The sequence below is a fragment of the Equus caballus genome, chromosome 10 (genome assembly GCF_041296265.1).
Source record: "Equus caballus isolate H_3958 breed thoroughbred chromosome 10, TB-T2T, whole genome shotgun sequence".
Taxonomy (NCBI): domain Eukaryota; kingdom Metazoa; phylum Chordata; class Mammalia; order Perissodactyla; family Equidae; genus Equus; species Equus caballus.
This window is the reverse complement of record NC_091693.1, coordinates 9388100-9412043: the sequence shown is the minus strand read 5'-3', so window position 1 is coordinate 9412043 and position 23944 is coordinate 9388100. Positions and strand designations below refer to the sequence as shown.

At 53.5% G+C, this 23944-nt stretch overlaps 1 protein-coding gene and 1 long non-coding RNA gene across 4 annotated transcripts; one reads left to right on the top strand and one right to left on the bottom strand.

Annotated features, from left to right (window-relative positions):
• Window positions 1-716: 716 nt before the first annotated feature.
• SPINT2 (serine peptidase inhibitor, Kunitz type 2) lies at window positions 717-23856 on the bottom strand. 3 transcript variants are annotated; one of them, XM_001496775.7, is made up of 7 exons: window positions 23161-23856; window positions 7499-7669; window positions 4758-4817; window positions 3442-3495; window positions 2753-2914; window positions 2401-2439; window positions 717-1311 (listed from the first exon to the last, which is right to left on the bottom strand). In XM_001496775.7, exons 1-7 carry the CDS (start codon window positions 23696-23698, stop codon window positions 1148-1150), a joined length of 1188 nt encoding a protein of 395 aa, XP_001496825.3. In that variant the 5' UTR covers window positions 23699-23856; the 3' UTR covers window positions 717-1147. The 3 variants fall into 3 exon arrangements, with proteins under 3 accessions (XP_001496825.3, XP_023505401.1, XP_023505402.1); XM_023649633.2 differs by lacking the exon at window positions 4758-4817 and having other exon boundaries at window positions 23161-23713; XM_023649634.2 differs by lacking the exons at window positions 3442-3495; window positions 4758-4817 and having other exon boundaries at window positions 23161-23754.
• On the top strand, window positions 7567-9316 carry LOC138915908 (uncharacterized). Its single transcript, XR_011422361.1, has 2 exons — window positions 7567-7738; window positions 7854-9316. It is a non-coding gene; the product is annotated as an uncharacterized lncRNA (long non-coding RNA).
• Window positions 23857-23944: the final 88 nt, after the last annotated feature.

Genomic DNA, 23944 nt, shown 5'->3' with positions numbered 1-23944 from the left:
CTGGAACTGTCAGCTGCATGGGACCCACAGGCTGGCCCGGCACCCCCGCCCACTCCCAGGCCAGGGCCCAGCCTCCTGAGTGACTGAGGCAGGCGGAGGCCGCAGGCCACCTGCCTGACCCCGGGGTTTGCCCAGAAGCTGCTCTGTGTTTAGCACTACGTGTCTGGAAGACAGAGTCCAGAGCCGGGAAGGCAGCAGAAGGGGGCCTGAGCCTGGTCCCCATTTCAATGCAGGGCATGTGGGAGACCTGAGGAAGACTGCGCAAGTGCAGGGAAAGATGAAAACCGTGGACGCCAAAGTGACTTTTAGGCACAGCCACGCCGATCTCAGCAAGGTCTCGGTGTTGCCCTTCTTCATCCTGATCCCAACCCTCCTGTGCCCTCAAAGGCAGCGCTTCAAGCTGTGAGTACACTCCACAGTGGGGCATTAAAAAAAGAAGAAAAGTCAATTCAGTGGGATGTGGCCAGAATTTTAAAAAGGGACATCGAATCAGAAAATATCCGAGCTCACCACAGGTGGTGAGGCTAAGTGTTGTCTGGTGAAACTTTATGGGCGCTCAGCTGTAATGGAAGAGGTATGTTGGCCAAAAATATCTGAGAGCCGCCATTTTTTTAAGGAGTCCGTTTCTAGAATGGGACATCTCATGTAGGGCCCTGTGACAATTTCGGTACAGTTTAAATGAGCAGTTCCATAAAGAAAGGAGGCACATGCTGAAATTTATTTTGAAAGGGAAGGCCCCTTTTATTGAATTTGTATATTTCACTCTCTCGCTTTCAGTAATCCTAATAAAAAAACCTTTTATTTCTGCTTACTTAAAAAAAACCCCAAATCAAACAAACAAAGGAAACTATTAAAATACCACTTCTGTGATGGGAAAGGAGGCAACAGGATTCAACAGAAGCGAAGGAACTACACCTGGAGCGAAGAAAGAAACTGAGGAGGCAACGCCCCTGGGGGCCGCCCTGCGGTGGAGGGCGCCTCCGGAAGAGGGTCTCCAGCGCAGACCGCCCGGGCGCGGGCAGCAGGCCTCTCACCCTCCGGAGAAGGAGCGGACAGAAGCCCGGCACTCACACAGACACCAATCCCGTATTCTAAAAGCGCACGCGCATCCTGCTGTCGCCCTCTCGGGGTCCTGAGGGCGGGGCGCTCACAGGACGTAGACGTTCTTCACCAGGTGCTCCTTGTCGTCCCCGGAGCTCCACACGGAGCGGAGGGTGCGCTCCTGGCTCCTCCCTGCCACCCTGATCAGGCAGACCACCGAGGCTCCCAGCAGGAGGATCAGGACCATCAAGAAGAGCCCTGCCAGCACCACTGCGGAGGAGAGAGGCTCAGAACCTGCGGACTGGGAGGGAGGGCCGCCCGGGGCACACCAAGGACACGTGGGCTCAGGGGGGTGTGCCCCCAACCTGGGTGGGTCTGGACACCTGACACCATGCCCCAGGGAAGTCACCAAGGAGAGTCCCTGCAGCCCTGAGCAGCAGGTTCCTGAAAAAGAAGGCGCCATGGCACGTGCACAACAAGCGCAGTGACTATCTGGGCTCCTTCTCAAAGGAAAGGTCCCACTGCAACTCTGCATTCCCTGCCCCAGCTCCTGCGTGTGCCCCACCCTCGGGAGCCACAGAGAAGGACATAGCCCCACAGGTGGCTGGGGGAGGCGAGGGTGTACCCGGAGCAGTGCCCAGGTAATATAACAGGGGGGCGTTAACTGCAGTCCCACAGGTCGGTTAAGACGCTTTTTTCTAGGTGGGGCTCCTAAGGAACGTGGCCTCCTGTGGCCGCCACCCAGCTCCCTTCCCGGCTTGGCTGCAGAATCAGACAGGGCCGATTCCCTCCCCACCCCCAACCCTGCAGACCGGGCCTGCTCCTGCCCAGGCCTGGCCAACAGGTTCCAGCTTCGCTCCTCTGACACAGAGCAGGCACGCAGACCAGCTCTGCGTTCCTTAACAAGGCAGCAGGCGGAAAGAGGCCCAACCAGCACGGCAGGTCCTTTGTGCAAACACTGCCCTCAGTGACTCAGGCTCAGAACCAGAAACAAAGGGGAGAGCAGGCCCCGCCTCCTTGTCAGACCAGACTGGTGGGGACAAGAGCACTGACCTGGCCACGCTCCGCTCACACATGGCAAGGGCTCTCCTTCCTGTCACCCGTGACCAACCCTGTACACCCCAGGGCAGCAGAGTTCCCTCCGAAGCTGGAGTCAGACTCGAGCCTGCCTGGGCCCAGCCCCCACTACTGCACTGTGCGGTGGGACAAACGGCCCCCACGTGTTCCGTTCTCGTGCAGAAACACGACTTTCTACCAGGGAGTTGTTTCTAGTGAAGGGTGAGGGATCCACAACAACATAGGCCTGCCAATACCGCTGAGCCCAGCCAAGGAGGCGGGGGGAGGGCAGAGGCCACCTACCTTTAGTGCTGTGGGGCAGAGCAGGGTACAGCTGCTTGCCTGGAAGAGAAGACAACCCTGAGAGGTCAGCTCACAGTCCTCCTGCCCTGGGAGCTGCCACCCGAGGATGCCCACAGCCCTGGGCCTTCGTGAGGGGCTCTTTCTGAGGGCTTTGAGGCCTTGCCACCCTGGGGGGGGGGTCCTAAGACACGTCTGCCAACACCGGGCCAAAGCCCAAGCGTGCCCCACTAGGAGTCAGAGCAGGCTGCAGTGCAAACGCTGGCATGTGGCAGGCCTCGGTTTTAGGGAGGGGTGGACAGGGGAAGGGCTGACCGCCCCCACCGCCGCTCGGACAGGAGGCTGGCCCACTCACGGAAACAGCGGTTCATGCACTCCTCCTTGGAGAGGTAGCTGTTCTTATTGCCCCGGCAGCCTCCGTAGACGAAGCTGTCACAGGCGTTCTTCTCGGCATTGAAGTACCAGCGCGGGAAGGACGCACGGCAAGGCCCCGTGACCGCCTTGGCAGTACAGTATTCTGGGAGCGAGAAGGCCCAAGGAGGACAGTCAGCAGGGCCCAGGGAAGGGAATGGAGCCGGAACACTCCTGAGCAGTCACGCGGAGGCCAGCCAACGAAGAAGCCCTCTCTGCTACAGAGACCCGTGCGTCACAGACGCAGCCGGGGGGCCCATCTGACGCCCACCTCCACGTTCCTAGGTACCTTCACCTTCACAGCCAGACTGGGTTGCTATGCTGATTCCTCTATGCCAGCCACTGTTCATGCGCACTAACTCGGTCTCTAAGATCTGTCCCAGGCCCCTTACTTTGTCCTCGGGGAATCTGGGGCAGAGCTGTGGTCACCTGCCACCACACCACCTCTCTAAAGCAGGGCTTCCCGGCATGCTGTGGCACATGCTGCTTCCTGCCGCCCTGGGGCATCCTCGGAGTTCTCCCACCCAGGAAAGGTCAGGACGCCCTTAGTGGAAATCATCAACTGTGTCTCAGTTCCCAACTAAGAAAGAAAACACGCTTTGCCCATATATAAATATTTTTTAAATGTTATACCTTCGTAGTCGAAAATATCACTGAAGGGGTCATCAGAATCCTGCCTTCTGGGAACTAAAACACAAACATCCGTGTCAGGAAGGCTGGGATGGACACAGGACATGAGGCCTGGCTGGGGCTGAGTGTGAAGGGGACCACTGAGGGAGCGTGGACACTGTGGCACCTGCAAGGGAGGGAGTGGAGCCCACCTCCATGGGCAGCTTCGCTCTGTCACCTCCCAGCCCAAATGGGCTCTACAGCACACGCAGAGCGGATGCTGGATGGGGAGGCCCACCTGCCGCCACCACTGGGGTTACTATGGAAACGGATTCCAGCCACAATTCCTGGGGTGATGGGGAAGACAGTCCTGTTTACTCTGACACAGTGAGAAATTTTCTCCCAAAACAGGTGGAAACCAGAGTTATCATGCCAGTGCCCCAGGGGTCGGGATGACCTGGGAGAGGACAGCTCAGGAATAAACAGTGAACCCAGGCAAAGCAATGGCCAGGACAGTCACAGGACTCCCGGCCTAGCATAACCGGAAAGTCACTCTAGCCTAACTCTCGGCACTCTGCGAGTCAGCCAACCACTGAACTAACAAATGCTCTCTCTCATGTGAGCACCAACGTCGGGGCCAGAGGACCAGAGCCAAGACTGCAGCCAGCGCGTGTCCACTGGCCAACTGGGGGGCCGTCCTCAAATGGGGCGGCAGGGGGGATCCCTCCCTCCAGGGCAGATCTCATCCAGCTGAGCCCACTGCCTACTTCAGGAAAGGTGGGCTGGACTGGCTAGTGTGTCTGGACCACTCACCCCAGGCTCCCAGTGCAGAGTCCTTAAGCATAAAGGAGGCATGGGGCAGCTGCTGTCAGCACTACAAAGCAAGCTAACAGAAAGCTCGAGATCAGGGACTGAAGCGGGAATGGAGGTGGGGGCGGCAGAGGACAGAGGGCTCAGCACAGGGAGGGAAGTGGCAAGGACACCTGAGAGCACAGGAGACAGAACAGGCAGGGAGGGGCGGGGCGGGGCTGTGAAGACAGCACAGCAGACAAGGGGCAGCCCAGAGGAGGAGGAGAGGAGCAGAGGCCTGAGCCACAAGTGGCAGTGACCACCATAACCTCCTGTCCCCAGCTGAGGCCAGCCAGGAAGCCCTGCAGAGTCCCCCGGCCCTGTGTCGCCGGACAAGGTGAGCTCCCAGCGTAAAGAGGCAGAGCCCGTGTGCCAATCCCGGGCATAGCGAAGCAGGAGGTGGGAGCCCCTGTACAATCCCAGATTACAAAGGTCCTCTCCCAGCTACCCACTCGGACGGCCCTCAGTCCATCTGGGGCTTAAGAACCTACCACTTGGGACAGAGGACTCCACTCTAGTCCCGCTGGCAGCCGAGTCATCAGTGGTGTTCTCTACAAGAGGACACACAAACAACGCCGTGAGGAAGGGCACCTGCGAGACTGCCGGGGACAACACAAGCTTTGGGCCTGTGCAGTCAGGGGCCTTCGCCTCTCCCAGTGACTCCGATTTCTGCTTTATGTGGGCCCTTCCATGCGCATGTGGGACCACAAGCCTACCGGAGCTGGGAAATAAGGAACCAAGATTGCCCTTGGGGGTTAAACTTTAAGATCAACTCGCTGTGAATCAGAGCAAAGACGTGTGAAGTGACTTTAAAAAGACAGAATGGGTTCCATGGCCAAATAACCTGTTTAACTGCATTAACCGACTGGATGAGTTAAAAAGCTAAGGGGGTGCACAGTGGTGTGAATGCACCTGATGCCACTAAACTGCACCATTTTTTCTTTTGCTGAGGAAGATTGGCCCTGAGCTAACATCTGTTGCCAATCTTCCTCTCTCTTTTTTTTTTCTCCCCAAAGCCCCAGTACATAGTTGTGTATTCTAGTTGTAGGTCCTTCTAGTTTTGCTGTGTGGGACACCACCTCAGCATGGCTTGATGAGCAGTGCTAGGTCCACGCCCAGGATCCAAACTGGCGAACCCTGAGCCGCCAAAGCAGAGTGTGCGTACTTGACCACTCAGCCACAGGTACCTTTAAAAATGGTTAAAATGGTAAACTTTGTTATGTATATTCTCTCTCTCCCTGTCTCCCTCTCTCTCACACACACACCCACACACACACAGCCTTAAGGCATGGGGTGGAGAGGCCGGCCAGTTAAGGAAGAACAAGAACAAAGGGAGCGTTGGCAGGGTCCAGGGAGGGAACCCGCCTGGCTGCCTGCCTCCCTGCCAGTCTCAGCAGCCCCTGTGGAGGGCGCGGGCTGGCCTGACCTGAGGCCACTGCCCAGCCACATCCCAAAGCAGCTCCCTGCCTGCCTCCTCCTCAGAAAGCATCGCAGGAGTCTGGCCGAGAGGCTTGCCTACGTGGCCCGAGGATGCAGCATCGGGGCCCAAGCGTCTGATCCCCGGGGCGGATCTGGCTCTCATTATAAATTCATAAACTGGCACTCTTATCATTTGGCTTCCCACAGAGCTGGCCTGCCTGGGAGAGAATATGCCGGCAAGACCCCGGTGACTAGCTGCTCTGGCAGTGCCAGATCTCCTCACAGACTCCGGCGAGGGCGCCTCGAGAGAGACATAGTGGAGCCAGACTCGCGTTCCAACAAATGGGTCTCTGAGCCCTTAACAGCACAGCCAGACGCTGGACCACCTCTAGGGAGACAGCGGTCTGCCTTCTCCCAGCAAAACCATCACCCACGGCCCCTTGTAGCGACACCCTGTCTTAATGCACACTGTCCGCTGCTTGTGTTCTTACAACTTCGACTTTCTTCCTGAGAAAATAAGGAGTAACAGGACGACCAGGTACATTTGCTACAGGCAACTCTTGATTGGGAAAGGACAGAAAATGCAAAAAAATTTCTCCTTACTTCCTCCCCCGACACTGGATCATAGCTGTCAATGGAAAAGCATAATAAATGGTATTTTCCTTAGTTGCCACCTGGTAAGGTTGTCAGTTGTCCCCCCAAAGGTGCAGGACTCGCCTGTATGATCCAAACACTTGTTGAGCGCCCCTGGGCACCGGCCACACTAAGACCCACAGAACGTTCCTCGAGGTGCTCACACTGTTGGGCTTGTGTGCTCGGGCCGTATGTTTTCAACCTCACATCGCAGCCAAAGCCACTGTTGTTTCCCCCTCTTTACAGGCCACTTTAATAAGCCTATCTGATTTCTGACTGCTGAGATCACAGCCGGTGAGTGAGGAGATGTGAAAACCCAACACGGGCACGGGGCTGTCTCCAGGCCGGGGCTCACAGGCTGGCGGTGCGCAGCGAGCACTGGGGCACCAGTACCTCCCGACACAGCACCACAATCCAGAGTCCTAACGCAGATGCCACGCTGGCAAGGAAGGCTGCAACGAGCCACACGACAATGTTAGGGAGATCGCCAGTAAAAATCTTTAACAGACGGTCTGGCTGGCCAAATCCCTGGGTCTCTGAACACTCGGGAGGGAGAGATCAGGCCCCAGAGGGCCCAAGTCTCAGTGCCACCAGACCTCAAGAAGTCGTCCCAGCTCAGTTCAGAGCCAGTGCATGCTGCTGTGAGCCTTCAGGTTTTTGTTTAGATGGTGAGGCTCTCGGTCAACATCCGCTTGATCCCACAGAAGCCCTTGCAGGCGAGGGCTGGGAGGACGGATCCCAGGAAGTATGTGCTAGTTTCACTTGACTCATAACTTGGCTGGGTGAGCTCTTCAAGCCATTTGTCCTGGAGGTAAAAATAACCCGAATGCCTAGGGAGCAAAGGGGGGCAGCCTGTCCGCGTGGACCTGGAGGGCTCTGCTCCAGAAGGGGAAGGCCACTTCCTCCTATGCCGGGTCTGCTGTGGGACACGCACTCAGAAGCAGGAGAAAGGAAGTCGGAGAGAAGGGCCCCCGTCTGCGGCCGACTCGCCCCTTTCTAGGAAGACGAGGGAGGGTAACACTGTGAAACCACCGTGGGCGACCTGCACGTGTGCCTGTTTCTTCTGCTTTTTAAAACATCCCCCAGGTTCAGCCATGAAGAACGAGGGAAGAGCAAAAAGGCATTCACATCCCAGTCAACACACTGTCTCGAAATAAAATTCCCCCCAGCACCGTCTCACCCGTGACGCCGGCACACTTCTCCAGACATTCCTCCTTGGTCAGGTAATTATTCTTATTCCCGTTGCAGCCTCCATACACAAACTGCTGGCAGGATCTGTCAGTGACATTGTACCACCACCTAGGGAAGGCGGCCCGGCATCTTCCCACAGCCTTCAAAACGTGGCAAAACTCTAAAACACAAAGCAGAGACCAGTCAGTCTGGCAGCGCAATCCCGGCAACGAGGGACACGCGTGGACAGGTAAGGGAAGGCCGGGCGTTCAGAGCCCCAAAGCCTGAGGTTCCAGCACAGCCCTCCTGTGGGCTGCTCTGCAGTGTCCCCATCAGGCCCACTGAGTGACTCCTTCCTTGTATAGGGGGGAAACACGTCATCTAACACCACCGATGCCAACCCACGCGACTGAACTGTGTTCCAGCTGCATGCTGATCTTGTCCGGCCCCCATTATCAAAGATCCACACATCCAGTATAGAAAGTAAGACCTTCAAAGCCAAAAACGCAGACTTCAGTCAGGGTCTTTCTGGCTGTGCACCCCGTCAGCCCGGGCCAAGGGGAGCGTAGCTGGAAAGGCCAGAGCTGGTGGCGTGTGGCAGGAGCAGTGCTTCGACTGGAGCTCTCGGCACCCCTCGCCAGGACCCTCCTTCACCCCCCGTCCACCCTCTGCTGGGGCAGGCCACTTTCCACTCACTGAGCACAGGAGCCGCAGAGAGAAGCTCCCTAAGCCTGGTCCCCCTCTGCCCGGCGCCGTAGCGGCTCCCACCTGAGCACACCGAGACCGGCCTGGACTTCCAGGAGCCCTAAAATCTGGCCCCACTCCAGAACACGGGGCGCAAAGCAACGGGATAAAATTCTAGCCAGATACGTCTGCCTGCAAAAGGCCTAGAAATCTGCGCGCTTTCTAAAAAAGGGAGCAAGAAGCCAGCGCTGGAAGACTCACCCGCACTAAGCGAGACTCCCCGGGAGGACAGAAGGACTGACAGCAGCTCAACGAGGGCGTAACCAGGCCACACGCCTCGACGTCTGCCCTGTACCACCCCAGCGCCCCTCCTGGCCCTCAGCACGAGTCCACATCTCCTGACACCCAGCCATCACCCACCTCTGCCCTCTGGCATCAGGGCATCCAGCCTGCGTGGGCCCAGCACAGGGGGCTCCACGCACACCTCAAATAAAAGCACCCCAGGGCCCTACACTTGGTCACACGCTGCCATTTACTGCTCTCTAGTTGTTTTCACATCTGTCAGGTTGACTTCACCAACCAGGGGATGACTTGTGAAAGCACAGGGGTCAAGATTTGTGCTTCTCTAGGGTCTCCCAAAATACGTCACAGGGATGGGCATGAAACCAAACGCTTCACAAAACATCAATCTCTGGACAAAAAAGATCGGTACTGTGCGAAACAAACACACGCACCCCAGGGAACTTCCGCACAGCAATAAATACAAGTGACCAGTACAGCAGAAAAAGCGTATTCTAAATCAGAAATTCTCTGTTAATTTGAGAGCAACCGTCGATTAAACCGCCAGTTACAAAGCACCTTATCTGGACACCTCATATGAATGGAATCATACAGTATGTCCAGAAAAGGCAAGTCGACAGAGACAGGAAGTAGATCAGGGGTTGCCGGGAGCTGGGCGCGGGGTGGGGTGCAACTGAAAATGGGCACAAGGATCTTTTGGACATGATGGAAATGTTCTAAAATTGGATTGTGGGGATGGTTGTACAACTCTGTAAATGTACCAAAAATCACTGGACTGCATGCTTAAAACAAGTGATTTTATGGTATATAAATGATTCTTTTCAATAAAACAGTTAAAAAATAACCGGGGCATCCTTTGTCCCTAACACATCAACCAGAACCAGCTGGGTGTGCACCTGGAGCAGGGACTTTGGACGATGTGCCAAAGGTCAAAAATGTCCACAGTCGGGGCCAGCCTGGTGGCACAGCAGTTAAGTTCGCACATTCCGTTTCAGCGGCCCAGGGTTTGCCAGTTCGGATCCCGGGTGCGGACATGGCACCATTTGGCACGCCATGCTGTGGTAGGCGTCCCACGTATAAAGTAGAGGAAGATGGGCATGGATGTTAGCTCAGGGCCAGTCTTCCTCAAAAAAAAAAAAAAAAAAATCCAGAGTCAACACCTCGAGGGGGGCACTCACACTCTAAGTGGGTGAACTGGATCTCAGTTAAAACAAAAACCTGAGAGAGGACCCAGCGAAGGTCACGGCAGCCAGGCAGGAAGGACTAAACACCACGGCAGAGAATTCGACAGGGTGACCTAGTATAAAGGGTGGGAATTCGGGGGCTTTTCATGAGCAAGGGTGCCAGACACACACTCTGTAGCAGGTGTGGAAGCTGAGGGTGTGTTTATCCAGGGATGGAAGGCAGTGCCTTGGGGAAGTCAGTGCTGCCGGGGATCTGGCCCTCATCTCTGCAGGCTGGGACCCGCACTCCAGGTGCCCTCACACCGACGAGACACAGGCCTGCTGATCCTCACTAATGAGGCGCACAAGGGGACACTAAGAAAGTACCTGTCAAGCAGGCTGGATGTGTACAGTAACCAGCACAGCACTTCAGAGAGCAAGCTCAAGTGTAGCAGGTCGTGTGGAGTCAGACAAGGGACGTCTACTGCAGGATTCCCAGGGACGTCCCCTCCGGGGGGACCTTGCAGGCAGACCAGAGGCACACAGCAGACAAGTGGGGACAGCTCACCAGTCAGTAGAGCGCGGCCCAGGTCTGCCTCCGGGACGCTCCCTTTCCTGACAGGAACGTCCTTCCGGTGGATGTGCTAGTCCCTTCATTACTAATCTGTTCTCTCAGCCAGATGCTCACATCTGCTCTCAATTGTCACAACTGATTTCACAGTGGAAGCTTGAGAAAGCAGCCTCATTTCCAGCTTCCTTGAGGGGGGGGGGGGGGGAGCGGGGAACAACTTTACTTTTGTCCCAGGGGAATTTAGAAATGTTTCTTTATTAAGAGAAAACTTGGACAAAAACCACAGTATGTCTGGAAAGACAGAATGTTGACAATTGGTGAAGCTGAGTGATGGTTCATAAAACTGTTTTCATGACTTTGTGTCCATTTGAAAATTCCTATAATAAAAAGAGAAAAAAAGGCAACTTCCTTTTCCCTCAAATTTGATTAGAGTAAAATGCAGACAGCCCTCAGTCACAGAGTAACCGGCCGAAGCTAGGTTCAACAAAGCGAAGTCTAAGCACCCCTCACAGCGCCAAGGTCCTTCATAAACGCGGAAGCCCGGCGACTGGAGGGGTCTCATTCTGTCACGTGTCACATAAGTTTACTAACTCAATTGCCTTTAAGCCTCAATGATACAAAGTTTTACTCTCTGGATGGGAGAGACACGAACTCATGGAAAAGAATCTTGCGTCTGTCTGCTTGTCATTTCAAAGGCACAGTGTTCCCTCAGGGAATCCGGGCCACAGGCTCTTCACCTCTGCCTCAAACAGCAGCAGGCCATTTCCTTTCCTTGTTTTCCAAAAAGCTTGTACAGAAAGACAGACAGAAATAGAAATACTTCAGCATGTACAGGGGCTTCCATGACTTACCATCTTCCTTAAAAAAATCTAAAAAACACTTAAAGTACTATACTTTGGTAGATCCAGATTACAGTCAAATGAACCCAAATGCAGCGCACTATTCATGCATTATTCATTCCTCAACTGACTCCCCATTTACGGCCTGCCCCAGGCATTACGGCAGGCACATTCTGGGCCCTGTGCCTAATGTCCCAATAAAACTGTGAACCATGGAGAACACGGCCCACCCGCCCATGCCCGAGGACCCTGAGCCTGGGGCTGGGAAGCTGACCAAGAGAAGAGCTGGGATCTGCGCTCACACAGGCCTCAGCAGAGAGCACTAATGTAACGACCCCTCAGCCCGACAGAAAGAGAAAGTCGCTGTAGTAACAGGCAGTGGGAAAAACAAGAAACTCAAGTTGCCTAAAAGCCAAAACATTCCTGAGGGCCTCTATCAGCAAGGCCAGGCCGCTGTTTTCAGTCACACTCAACTGACAGGGTCACAAACAGCCCATACCAAGACAGGGTCACGGACAGCCCATACCAAAGGAACCAGTCAAGGCTGGGGGGAATGTGGTTGGACACATCTTCAGGAAATTACTCCTTAATGAACAATTCTATTATTATTAAGAGATGATGAAATGACATTAGTCTTATAACAGTGCTGGGAAACAATCCTGAAAAACACGTCTCAAGTCCTATTTGTGTGCTCATAAACGCTAGTGCAAAATTAAATACTATTCTATATGTTTTCAAAGCGCAGAGTAAGAAAAACAGGGAAAAGCTGAAAGGAACCAAATCTGGATACACTCACTTCAGAATATGCCAAAATGGCATTTCCGCCTTGTAGAAACAGTAATGCTCCTTTGGAAAAGCACCCACAAACGGTTAAAATCCCACACTCTCTGAAATATCAGCCTAATTACAAACCCCGGCAGGCATTTTGAATATCAGCTATTACAAAATTGCCAAACAGACTGGTCTTTGTCATGGAAAACAGGTTTCTCTGGTCTTGAAGTCACCAGAGCTTCGACCAAGACAAGCAGCAATGGCTCAGACAACTTCACTGGACTCATCTGCTGTCACCTTCTAACAAGGACGTCAGGGGAACTTCAGCCCCCCAGGCACTATAATTTAACTTAACTTCACAGGCTGAAGAAGATGGTGTGTAATCATTCTTCACAAAGGCACAGTGGCCCCCGCAGCCTGGTGGTTAAGTTCAGCACGCTCCACTTTGGCGGCCAGGTTTGGTTTGCCGGTGCAGACCTACACCGCTCTGTTAGCGGCCATGCTGTGCTGGTGGCCCGCACACTAAAAAATAGAGAAAGACTGGCATGGATGTCAGTTTGGGGCAAATCTTCCTCAGCAAAAACAAAACAAAATAAAAAAATGTGCAACTGCCATCGGTGCCTACACTGAGAAAGAAGTTTACTTTAATAAAAGATTTCAAATATCCTGAAAAGAACAGAAAATACCATAACACTGGTGTATCCACTTCTCAGCTTTATCAAATTCTAACGTTTTGAAGGACTAAACATTACCGATAGAACTGAAACCCTTTGTACATCCCTCACTTCAAGCCCACCTTCTCTCCCCCCCGAATTAACCACCACCATGAACTTGGTGTTTGCTTTTCTTCACGTTTTATACCCATTCAGAGTAGGTTACTTTTAAAACAAGCAAAAGTAACTCTCCTAGGGTTCTACTCCTTGGCACACACGTCACCCCACGGTGCTACGAACTGACGAACGCTGACTTCATGCCCACCGCATGCACAGTAAGAAAGCCCCAGATGGCCCCACCAGCCTGGAGCCTCCTGTGAACTGCTCCTCCTCCTCCCACCATCGTTTTCTCTAGAGCGAACGTCAGGAAACGTTTTTTATGATGGGCCAAATGGTAAACATGAGGAGAACTGACTTGCTTTGCACGTGAGTGTAGAATCATGCAAAACAACAGGAAAAATTACCACTGGTCTATGACCTCTAAAATTTTTTGTCAAAACATTAAAAACTGTGGGTTGTAAATGTATAGAATAATGAAAAAAACAGTGAAACAAATATTTGTGTAGTACACTCTAAGTTAAAACATTAGAAACTTGAGAATTAAAGTGTTTAAATTTCTTCGTAAAATAAATCGCCAAGAGCCGTTTGGACAGTGCTGCGGCCTTCGGTCACACCCCTACCCACGGAGCCGGCCCCCGTCAGCTCCCCCGGGGGACCGTGCTCCCTCTCTGCAGGGCTGCAGCCGCTTCCGACATTTATCCTTTGCCCTCTCCACGTCGTCAAACTGCTCTGGGAGCTGCTTTACCTCGCGCAGAGGTGTCTGCCAGTGATGCTTCCTCCGGGACATCATCCTTTTTGTCACAACCACTGTCCTCATTCCTGTGGGTAAGGGCGCCCTCACTGAGCTCCCCGGCTGCACGTCCAGGCTCTCAGACAGAAGTGTGTCACTGTCCCCGCGGGCAGCTGCTGCTTCTATCACTCCACTTAGGCACGAATGGAGCCTGACCTTCAGCGTTACCACTGTTCCTCTTGTTACTTCTACCGATTAACGAGTTTTGTACACTGTCGCCCATGTTTATCACTGGGAAAGGAGAGGCTTTGCTGTGTATGAACTGAACCACAGGCGTGCAGGGAGCCATCAGCCCGCGTAGTTGACACGGGGACCTGTGACTGGAGCACCAGGAGCTGAAACCTGTCCTCCCGCGTACTCAGTTAATATACTGTGGTAATCGAAATTTGAGCCCTGCAGTTGGGCCACTGAAATTACTTAATGAAACTGTGGTAACTGAAACTCGTGCATATCAAAAGCCACACAAGCTAGGACTGCCTTTATTTCAAGCTTCGTGGGTCACACAGTTCATCTGTCATTGCAGCATGACAGCAGCCTTAGACAATATGTAAGTGAATGACCACGGCTGTCATTCCAATAAACTGTATTTATAAACACTAAAATTTTACTTCACATAATTTTTACATGTCTTGAAATATTCTTTTGATTTTTTTCAACCATTAAAAAATGCAGACAGCTGCCCTGGTGGCCTAATGGTTAAGTTCGGCATGCTGGGCTTTGGCGGGTTCGGTTCCTGAGTGTAGACTGGTGGCCATGCTGTGGTGGAGACCCACATATAAAATAGAGGAGGACTGGCACAGATGTTAGCTCAGGGCCAATCCTCCTCAGCAAAAAAAATAAATAATGTAGAAACCATACTTAGCTCTCAGGCCATAAGCAGCAGTGCCCCGAGCTGCAGTTTGCCAGAAGCTTCTTCAGTGTTTATAAAAACACCCTGCTCAGATTTTCCACCCTCTTGTCAGGACTTGGCGAGTCTGATAAGCGTGGTCAGAAGCTATCATATACACTCTGAGAGGTCACATTTCTTACAACAACACTGATCATGCATTCCTCAGGTCTATCCTTTGCCAAAAACGCTGTGGCACATCCTTCCATCACTAAAAACAGCTCTATGCTTTTCATTATAGCCACTTGGAATTCTAAGGATAATGCCTAAAAAGGGAAATTATTTACTATAATAACCCTCACATTTGAAAACCATATTTTACACAAAAAAATAGATATAGTTCATCCCTCAGTATCCGAAAGCAAAGAAAGTAATGAAGAGTCATTTACTTCAAGAGTTTCAAAGAACAGGGGCAACTATCAGTCCATCCACAACGGGCCTGGTGCCCAGCCCTACAGGAGCTGGCCGTCTAGCACCAGGCAGCTCGTTTGTGCTGGGTCAGTAACCCGTGAGACGGCCACACAGCGGAACACTCAGAGCTGGTAAACACAGGCAAGCGCGTGCTGGTCCAGAAAAACGTCTAAGACTAAGAGGGGAAAAAAGCTAAAGAATGGCTTCTACGATTGCTTTTTTAAACTTTTAATTTAGACGCATGTATGAATCTACCTTCAGGGAAAGGGACTAAAGGAGGGAGAGGCTTTTCCACAGGTTTTCTTTTCCATCCGCATCTTTTAGTTCAGTTGGAGTATTCTAGTCTTGTGAATGTGTTGCTTTGTTTTTTTTTAAGGCTCAGGAGTGGTTTTATCTGGATAATGGATTATGATCCCTTTTTTGGCTTAAATTTTACACTTAAAAATTTAAAACTACATGGTAAATAAAACTGAATGTACTAAATTCCCTAGCATCTTGGGCAGCACTAAGCAACCAGGGGTTGGTGAATAGCTATTATATGTAAACAGGGTGGCTATATAATTTATCCTCCGGATCACGACACTTTTCAGAATGAAGGGAGGTGTTCTTAATAGTTACCCTGGAACATACAGGGGTGTAAACTGGAACCCTCCAAGGTAAACTGGCTGAGTAGCCATCCTACAGAGAAGACAGTGACTGGGGATGTGGTCCTGCCCCACGGGTTCACAATTAAGTCAGAGCCGCAAGTCTTGCTTAGATAGAAGAACACAAAGTAAAATATTACAATCACACCCTAAACTCAAAGGGTTTGTAAGCCTCACAACGTACAAAGGGAACGACCAAAGGCTCTGGTATAGGGAGGGGAGTGACACCATAAGGAAGTCGTTCGGCAAAAGTGTGTAGGACAGACTGGAGAAGAGCCTGTAGGAAGCCGTCTGGTAAAGCACCCACGCGCAGGAATCCCAGACTGCCCGGTTCCCTGACCTCCCTGAGCTACTTCCTCATTCGTAACACAGGAACCACAATACATGTAACAAACATGTACGACACTCTCAATAAAGCTGGAAAATGTATAAACCCCCAAATTTTTTAATTCAGCAAGCCCCATATTCACGGATTTAGGCCTGGTTAATTTTAAAAAATGCAGATTTTAGAGTCTTAGAGTATCTAAATCAAAGACTCCTCGGAGACTTAGGAAGACAAGGCAAAGCTCTGATTATGGACCCACCATATCTGTGACACAGTCAGAAATAGATATCTCGTCTTGGCCGCCCCCGCTCACTGCTGTTCCTACCCTAACACAGAGCTCCTAAAACCCTTGTGATTTCCTGAGTGCTAGGAGCATCTTTTGTTCTATTTCGTCTTTGACCCAGGTTCCTGACACAAGTTTCTAAGACCCTAGGAATCCCTGGAGTGATAAGATTGTCTTTTGTGTGCGAATGAGATGACTGGTGGCTGGGGGGCCCCTAGACAGCTTCAGGATGGGGGCTGGTTGTCAGAAAGACCAAGGCAAGTTTAGAGAACTGAAACTTCCAGCCCCACCCCAACCCCCAGGGAGGGGTGAAGGGTGGAGGGTGAGTTAATAATCAATCATGCCTCCATAAAAATCCCTAACTAAGGGCTTAGGAGAGCTTCTAGGTTGGTGAACACATCCATATGCCAGAAGGGTGGCTCACCCCAAACTCCACGAAGACAGAAGCTCCTGTGCTGGGGGACCCTTCCAGACCTCGCCCTAAATCTTTACCTGGCTGTTCACCTGTATTCTTTATAATAAAGCAGTAAACATGTTTTCCCTGAGTTTTGCAAGTCACTCTAGCAAATTACTGAACCCCAGGAGGAGGTCATGGGAACCCTCAATTGATGGTAGGTTGGTAAGAACAGGTGACAACCTGGGATGTTCAACTGGCACCTGAAGGGCGAGGGGCAGTCTTGCGGGCCTGGGCCGTTAACCTGTGGGGCCTGCGCTCACTTCCGCAGTTCGTGTCAGAACTGAGTTACACTGGAGGACACCCAGTTCATATCACTGAGGAGGGATGCAGGAAAACCCACCCCCGTGGGGTCCGAAGTACTCTGGAGTAACGAGAGCCTCCCCTCTCAAATCCCTTTAGGTCAGGGGAGGTGCAAGGCCAAGATCGTTGGCGAGAGGTATCCTGAGGCCACTCTAAGTCTCACTGAGTCCAAGCTGACCCAAAGGCCCATCTTTGTGCAGAGGCGGGTCCTAACGTCGGCTCCGAGAGAAGGGTTTCTTGGACACAGAAGAGTGTTGTGAAGATTAAAGGAGTTTTTAATTCAACTACGAGCACTTCAAATGTTTGGCACAAAGCTTTGAAGAAATAGTAGACATTACATTTTACGAAGACCAGACAAACACAGAGAGAATGGGAATGAAGAGAAAGAGATGGATGACACATTTCAGCAGAAAGTCCAACTGAAAGTGGTGACTGACAGGATACAGGGATACGGACAACCGGAAGTACAACCTCTGAGTCAGAGCCGATCAAACCAACTCAACCTCTGTCTGTCTGCTGTGCCCCCACTTGCCATGCCCTGAGTGACAGGATTCCTTTAATCTTCACCCAGCATGGGACAATAGATCAAAGTCCGGCAACGCTGCACCATCACGAGCCTGAGCTCAGACACAGAGCCCGAGGGCGGGGCTGGAGAGAGGGAGAAGAGCCAGGCCTTGGTCACCCACTTGCACTTCTGGACCTTTAAGTGCCTTTTCCCCAAGGAATCAGAGGATCTTCAAAATTCTGTGTGAGTGAAGAGGTACGAAGACCAGGAGGTACTCAAGGCTGTTTTAACTCTATCGCACCAAATTCCAAAGGAGACGTTTATTTTATAATCAGCCTTATTTCACGGTGATGGAAAAATCTACCTACTTCGGCTCGCTGGCTCGGTTCTACATACCTGAGCGCTTCTGTTTCCAGCACAGACAGCTACCAGCTACCCATCTCCTCTAGGTTCAGCTGCCTGGAAGTTGTCATTATTAGGACAAGCAATTCAGAAAATTTAAAATCACCCCGAGGTATTTATGGGAAAAGAACATTTACAATGACAAATCCAACTTAAATTATAAAGCTCATAAAATCTTGGTGTTTTAGATGTAAAATCTTGGCATTTTAGATATAAAATATTTAGAAATAAAAGTTTACATTTCATAAACGATCAGCACAAGGCAAACCAGCGCTCCTACACACTGTCACTTCATATTCCTCACTCCAGCAGGATTGTAAATTCCACCCTCACCTCAACCATAGCTGGAATTACAGCGGCCCATCCGAGTAACGTGGAAGGAGCAAGCCGTTGCGGAGCCTCTCCCCACGCTGCTGCCAGTGCGCACTCCCGGGCTAACCTTTCCTGAAGCAAGGACTGTTCTCAGAGATTCTTCTGAGGAAAGCCAAGGGTCCTCTCCCTAGAGCCCATCTCTTAACGTTTGTTTCATTATCACTGCCCTAAGGAGCCTTTTTAGACATGTTTTTCCTAGTCACCCATCACATTTCAATACCACAGACATACTGAATATCTATCTAGGTAGAGTAGCACTTTGAAAGGTCACTAACTATTGTAATATCTAATATTTTGTCACCCCCCCCCCCAAACATGCCCTAGACTCTACATGACAGACCCTGGGACACACACGGACACAACAGCACATATAAACTCAGGGACTTCCAGTTAAGGGCCTTCTGAAGCCGTGGACCCAGGACCCCTCAGTGAGATCCACCTCAGATGCTTGTGTATAAAACAGTGAAACTCTCACCCTCACTTCCAGAACCCTCTCCAATAGTGAAAGTGATGGGAGATACACCTCAAAGTCACTCAAGTCCGAAGCTCTGGGCCTCAGCATCCATGCTCCCGCATTCCTTCACAGGGAGCTTCCAAAAAGGTCTTGTCACAAACAACAGGCGCAGAGGCCTCTGTGGCCAGGCCCGTACAAAGGCATCCACAACCCCTACTCCAATGCCTCCAGGCACCGGTGAGCGATGCATTAGTCATGTGACCAGCGGGCCCCCAAGGCCTCCTGGGGTTAGTGACGTCACAGGCTACCTCACCCTTAGCTGGTCTCCCCTGTTGGCCGCAGGCCATGCACACACAGGCTTGGCTGCCTGGCCAACCACCTGCAGACAAGCCCACGTGCAGATGACTGCGATGGGGAACCTGCGAGCCTGGTGGGACTCGTGAAAGAGGAGAGCCTGCCCTCTCTACCACACGAGGAGCTCTCGAGTGCTGGCCAGGGCAAAGGCAGTTTCCAGAGGAAAGCGGCCACTCTCTCAGTGCACCTAAAAAAGCGCCCCCCGTTCTTTAGGGGCTGTCACCACTGGAGCCTCAAAAGGCCCCACTGTCAGTACACCACACCTTACCTTACTTTTTAGCGCACCCACCACCAGACAGACTCACTGTTCATTTATGTGCCGTTCCATCCTCCTCCCAGTGCAATGCAACAGCACGGAGTGGGGCTCTCCGGTTCTGTTCAGTGCCCTATTTCCAGGGCCTCACACTGTGCCTGGCACTTGGCAGGTGCTCAGTAAACACGCACTGAGTCAATGAGCAGCCGTTTCAGACTGTCCTGGGACCCATGGCCTTGCTGCAAGCACAACAAGCGCCTCCTCTAGGGGGACAGGACTCCTGCAGCCGCTCCTCTGGAGCAGCCCCGCTGACCACCAACACCAGTGCACTTGGGTGCTTATCTATCAGGGACCTCTGACCACCCACGATCCAGGGAGTGAGGAGAAGACAAGGGAACGTGACTAAAAACATGCTTACTGGAGACTGGCTGGAAAGTTCAGCCTTCTGGTCAAAGCTCTGGGGAAACTGTAACTAACCCGAGAGGTCAATGGAAACTGAAGGTCACTTGAAAGTGCGGTGGAGACTCTCAAATGAACGCTGCCACACTCGTCTCCAGTGGAAATTCCCAAGAACAATCCACAAAGGACTGTGAGCCAAGTAACCATTAACACAAGCTCTGCTGCCCACGGCGGCAGAAAGGCAGCAGGAACTACACTTAACCGACCACTGCCCAAAGGCACTTTCGAGGCTCTGTTCTGTGGAGGCATACATTATCTGCCCTTGTATTGATCAAAACTCTGGATTTGAGGGCCCTCCAAATACCAGGACTTATCACCTGGGGAAGAGAGACAATCATGCCCATCTGTGGCCACCTGATAAGGGGTTTTCCCTCCCTAACAGCAGCGCCACACAAACACACCCTCTCTGCCCTGGACTACGGACACAGCACTGCTGTGTGTGATGCACCTCCTTCTCCTAAGTGGAGCAGATTCTTAAGGTGGGGGGTCACAACCCAAACGCTTACAGATACAGTGGGCAGGCCCAGTGAAGAAACACAGACTGAGGGACAGAAGTCTATGTCCTGTTCCCAAGGAGCACTCAGCACCAGCTTAGGGCCGCTGGGTGGGAACACTGGCCTGGTGCCACCAGATCTTCAGTTTTCAGATGAAGCCAAAAGCTAGATTTTTCCATAAAAAATTCCCAGTTCTGGCAACTGCACAAGTCACTTAAAGCCTGTTTGAAGCCTCCTGGGAATGGCCGGTTTATAATCGGCGTGCCTTCCATCGAAGACTGGAACTCTCCCTGAACGCCAGACACACGCGGAGCAAAACCAGTGGTCCCGCTCCCCAAAGGAGCTGGATCAGGACACTCTTCGCCGAGTTTCCAGGTGTCCACTGTGTCCCATGCCGCCCCCCCACCCCCACCTGCCCTCTCCCAGCCAGCGCCTCACCAACACCGTCAGTCCTGAGACCACCTGATGCTCCTATCACCACAAGAAGCCCCAGAGTCCTGAGTTACCCCTCATCCCCGTACATCCTGCTTCGTCACCAGCTCCCGTCCCCCAACTCCTGGGGCTTCTCGTCCTGATGACCCATCTTAAGTGGAATCTCATTTCCTCAATCTCTCCTCTGAACATTCCTGTCACTTTCTTACTCTAATGGAACCTGCTCTCCCCCGAGATATGCCTTCTTTTGTGCCCTTCCAAGAGGGAAGGTCTCCTTGCTCCTCAGCGGTGCTTCCAGACCATCCTCCCTCCACCCCCTCAAAAGCCCCCAGCTCCAAATCTCTCCATCAGAGTGGATCCAAGCCCTGGTGCATCCCCTGCTGACTCAGATGCCTATTCCTCACTTCTCCACGACTGTAGCTCCTGGCTCATGAGCACTGCCACTGCTCCTACCATCAACCTTTCCATATCCTCGGACCATCCTGGCCTCTTGGTTCCTAGACCTTCTCTCCTCCAGTGATCCTGTCCTCCCCCAGGTCCTCCCTCCCATGGTCATGCCTAGACTTCGTCTCAAGAACTGCAGCCTCTTCAGGACCTCAGTTTCATGCACATCACTCACGGCCCATCATATCCTTTCCTTCTAGATCATTCCTCCAAAATCCAACAATCCGTTAGCCCTACCACCTTTCCACGACCCCTCAGCCCCCTCATGTCTTCACACAGATTAAATTCCTTGCTCAGCCATTATAACCACCCTCTTACACACATTCACTACACACTCCCCCCTGCCCCGACTCCTCTGGCAGGACCTGTGCAACTGCAAGTGGCGAGAGAAACATCTCACTCTGCAGATGACCTTCCTTCCTGAGAAGGCTAGGCATCAAAGTGACCAGAAGAGAGAAGGGGAAAAAATCAAAACTACCTCCTGCCTCCAATTGAGCTGTGGAAAGCTTTTGAACAAACAACTTCAGATAAGTGAGGGCATTAGTTCACCCAGCCAGGCAGGAGTACTTCTGAAAGGTCAGCAGGTCGAGCTGGCTGCAGCAGCTGGGGAGGCCACTGGGAAGGGAGAGGGCTCTGCGGCCAACCTGGCTTCGTCACAACTATTGTGTGACCTTAGGCCAGATCTGTGACTTCACTACCACCCCTGGTTGTCTCAAGGATTAAATAACACATCCGAGCTCAGAGTAAGCAACAGATGTTAGCCCCAAAGTCAGTTCTGATGAAGACCCAGGCTAGGTACCTGGAAGGTACATCCTAACATAATTACTTCATCTAACAGAGTCCAGAAGGGCTGACAAATTCCAGTTCCGACTGCAAGGATGACCAACAGCTGCAAGCCTAATTCCTGGTCCTCTAGAGCTGGGCCTCTGCCCACTGGCCCTCGACATCCCCATTAACTCATTTTTCCCTCTCTGCCTTGGGCATAGGCAAATGAAGTTTTCAAAAGTCACCACAGACAATGACTTGGTGCATACACATCCTGCTTTCTTTCCACCCAAAATGCTGGCCTATAAAACGACCTGGCATCCAACTCACGCCCTCCTCCAACCCCCACCCCCACCCCTGCTCCAGCCATGCCAGCTCTCCGTCTTTTCCTTGGAATATCACCACGCTTGTTCCAGCCTCAAGGCCTTTGTACTCCATTACCTCTAACTGGACACTCGTCCCCGAGGTCTGTGCGTGGCTGCCACCTCCTCATTCTCCAGGTTAGAGCTCCGAGGTCACCCTCCTCAGAGAGAAGTCCCCTGACCACCTGAGCTGAAGCACCCCCCCTCGCCTTACATCCGTCTACCTGTTGTGTACTTCGCCCTGTCCTTTTCCTTCTGAGTAATTTAATACTGCGGTGAGCGCTCCTGATGTAAACGTTTACTCATGTCTGTCTCTCCCACTAGAACATAAGCTCTCTAAGTGCAGGGACCCGGCCTGTCTGAGTCACAGCTGTTATCACCGGGGCCAGCACCGTCCCTGACACAGAGCAGGGCCTCAATCGCTTCTGCTGAATCAATAAATTCTTCTTTCAAGAGACTTCTTTCCCAAGCCCGCTTGTGCTTGTCTGAAGCCCTTAAGGTTGTACCACTCGTTCAAGAAGACTTTGCAGGCCAAACGCCCCACCAACCTCTGGGGACCAGTTCACGCAACCCCAGCGCAGCCCCCCCAGTGCCAACGCTCTCCTTACACAAGGCGCCACACCCCTGCAGCGGGGCAGTTTCTCCCCTGCAGCACCTGCTTTCCTTCTCCTTCCTTTGGTCTGAGAAACGCCTTCCTTCTTGGAGGCCCTCTACTGCAACTGACCCAAAAGGTTTCTCGGGGAGCTCTGGTCCCGTACCCAAAGAGGGGGCGGTGGGGGCTGTTTCTCCGCGGCTAAAACTGCCACCAGGTCACCTGATCCCCAATCCAACTCCCACCCCCTCGGGCCTGGCCTCCCTGGGCTTTCCCGGACCCTGGAACGTTCAGCTGCCAGGAAGAGGATGGTCTGCCGCCTCTCACCCCTTCCTGCCACAGGAAGGGCCACTGTCGTTCCGCCTCGGTCACCAGCCCTAGTCCCCGCCCTCACCCACAGGAAACTTTCCCAGCCCGGGCTCCTCCGCCCGTTCTCACTCCCAAGGACTCCCAAACCTCGTCTCAAGGCTCAGGCACCCCCGCCGACCCTCCCCGCTCGGCCCCTGCCCCTAACGCCCCGCCTCCGGGCCCCCGGCCCCACACCCTCCCGGGAGACCCGCCCGGGCCACACAGCTGGCGTCCCTCACCGTGGACGCCCTGTTCTCCGTCGGCCGCGTCAGCCCCGAGGACTAGCAGCGAGGCCAGCAGCGCGAGCAGCGCCCGGCACCACCCGGGTCCGCACAGCGGCGCCATGACCGGCTCCACCCGCCGCCCAGGCAGGCGAGGCCTCGAGCCGCGGGCCGTTGGGGTCTCGCGAGCAGGTGCGGGAAGACCCCTGCCGCGCACGCGCACTGGAGCGCCTCGTGCTCCCGTGCGGGTGCTCCTGTGCGGGCGCTCCCGGAGGGTCTGCGAGGTGCCGCGCAGGCGCTCAGGTCGAAGTCGCCGGGAAGACCCTGTCGCGGACCGGCGGGGTGCGGACACGCGGCCTCTCCGCCCGCGATGCGTCAGTCCGCCCCTCGCTTGCCCCCTGCGACACTCGGCGACTGTCCCACCGTGCAGGCCCCGCCACACCTCCACACGCGCGGTGGGTGCTGGCGCCAATGGCGGCCGCCTCGAAGCAGCTCCCTCAGGTGGCAGCCGCGGAGGGGCGGGACGCACCTGGCGGGGCGGGGCGGCAGGGCGCATGCGCAGAGAGCAGGCACCTGGGCGGCCGCGCCCCTCCCTCGGCGCACCTGGGCCCGCCCCCGGCGCGGGGAGGGACGGGGCCTGCAGTGGCCCCGCCCCTGTGGGAACCTTGCCCTGGGAGGCGCGCGCCCCATGCGCGTGGGGCTCCTGCAGCCCTCGCCCCTGTGGTCGGCGTCCGGGTCCCTGCGCTCTGGGCTGGGCCTCGGGCTGGGAGGATAGGGCGCAGACACGCTCTCCCTGGAAACC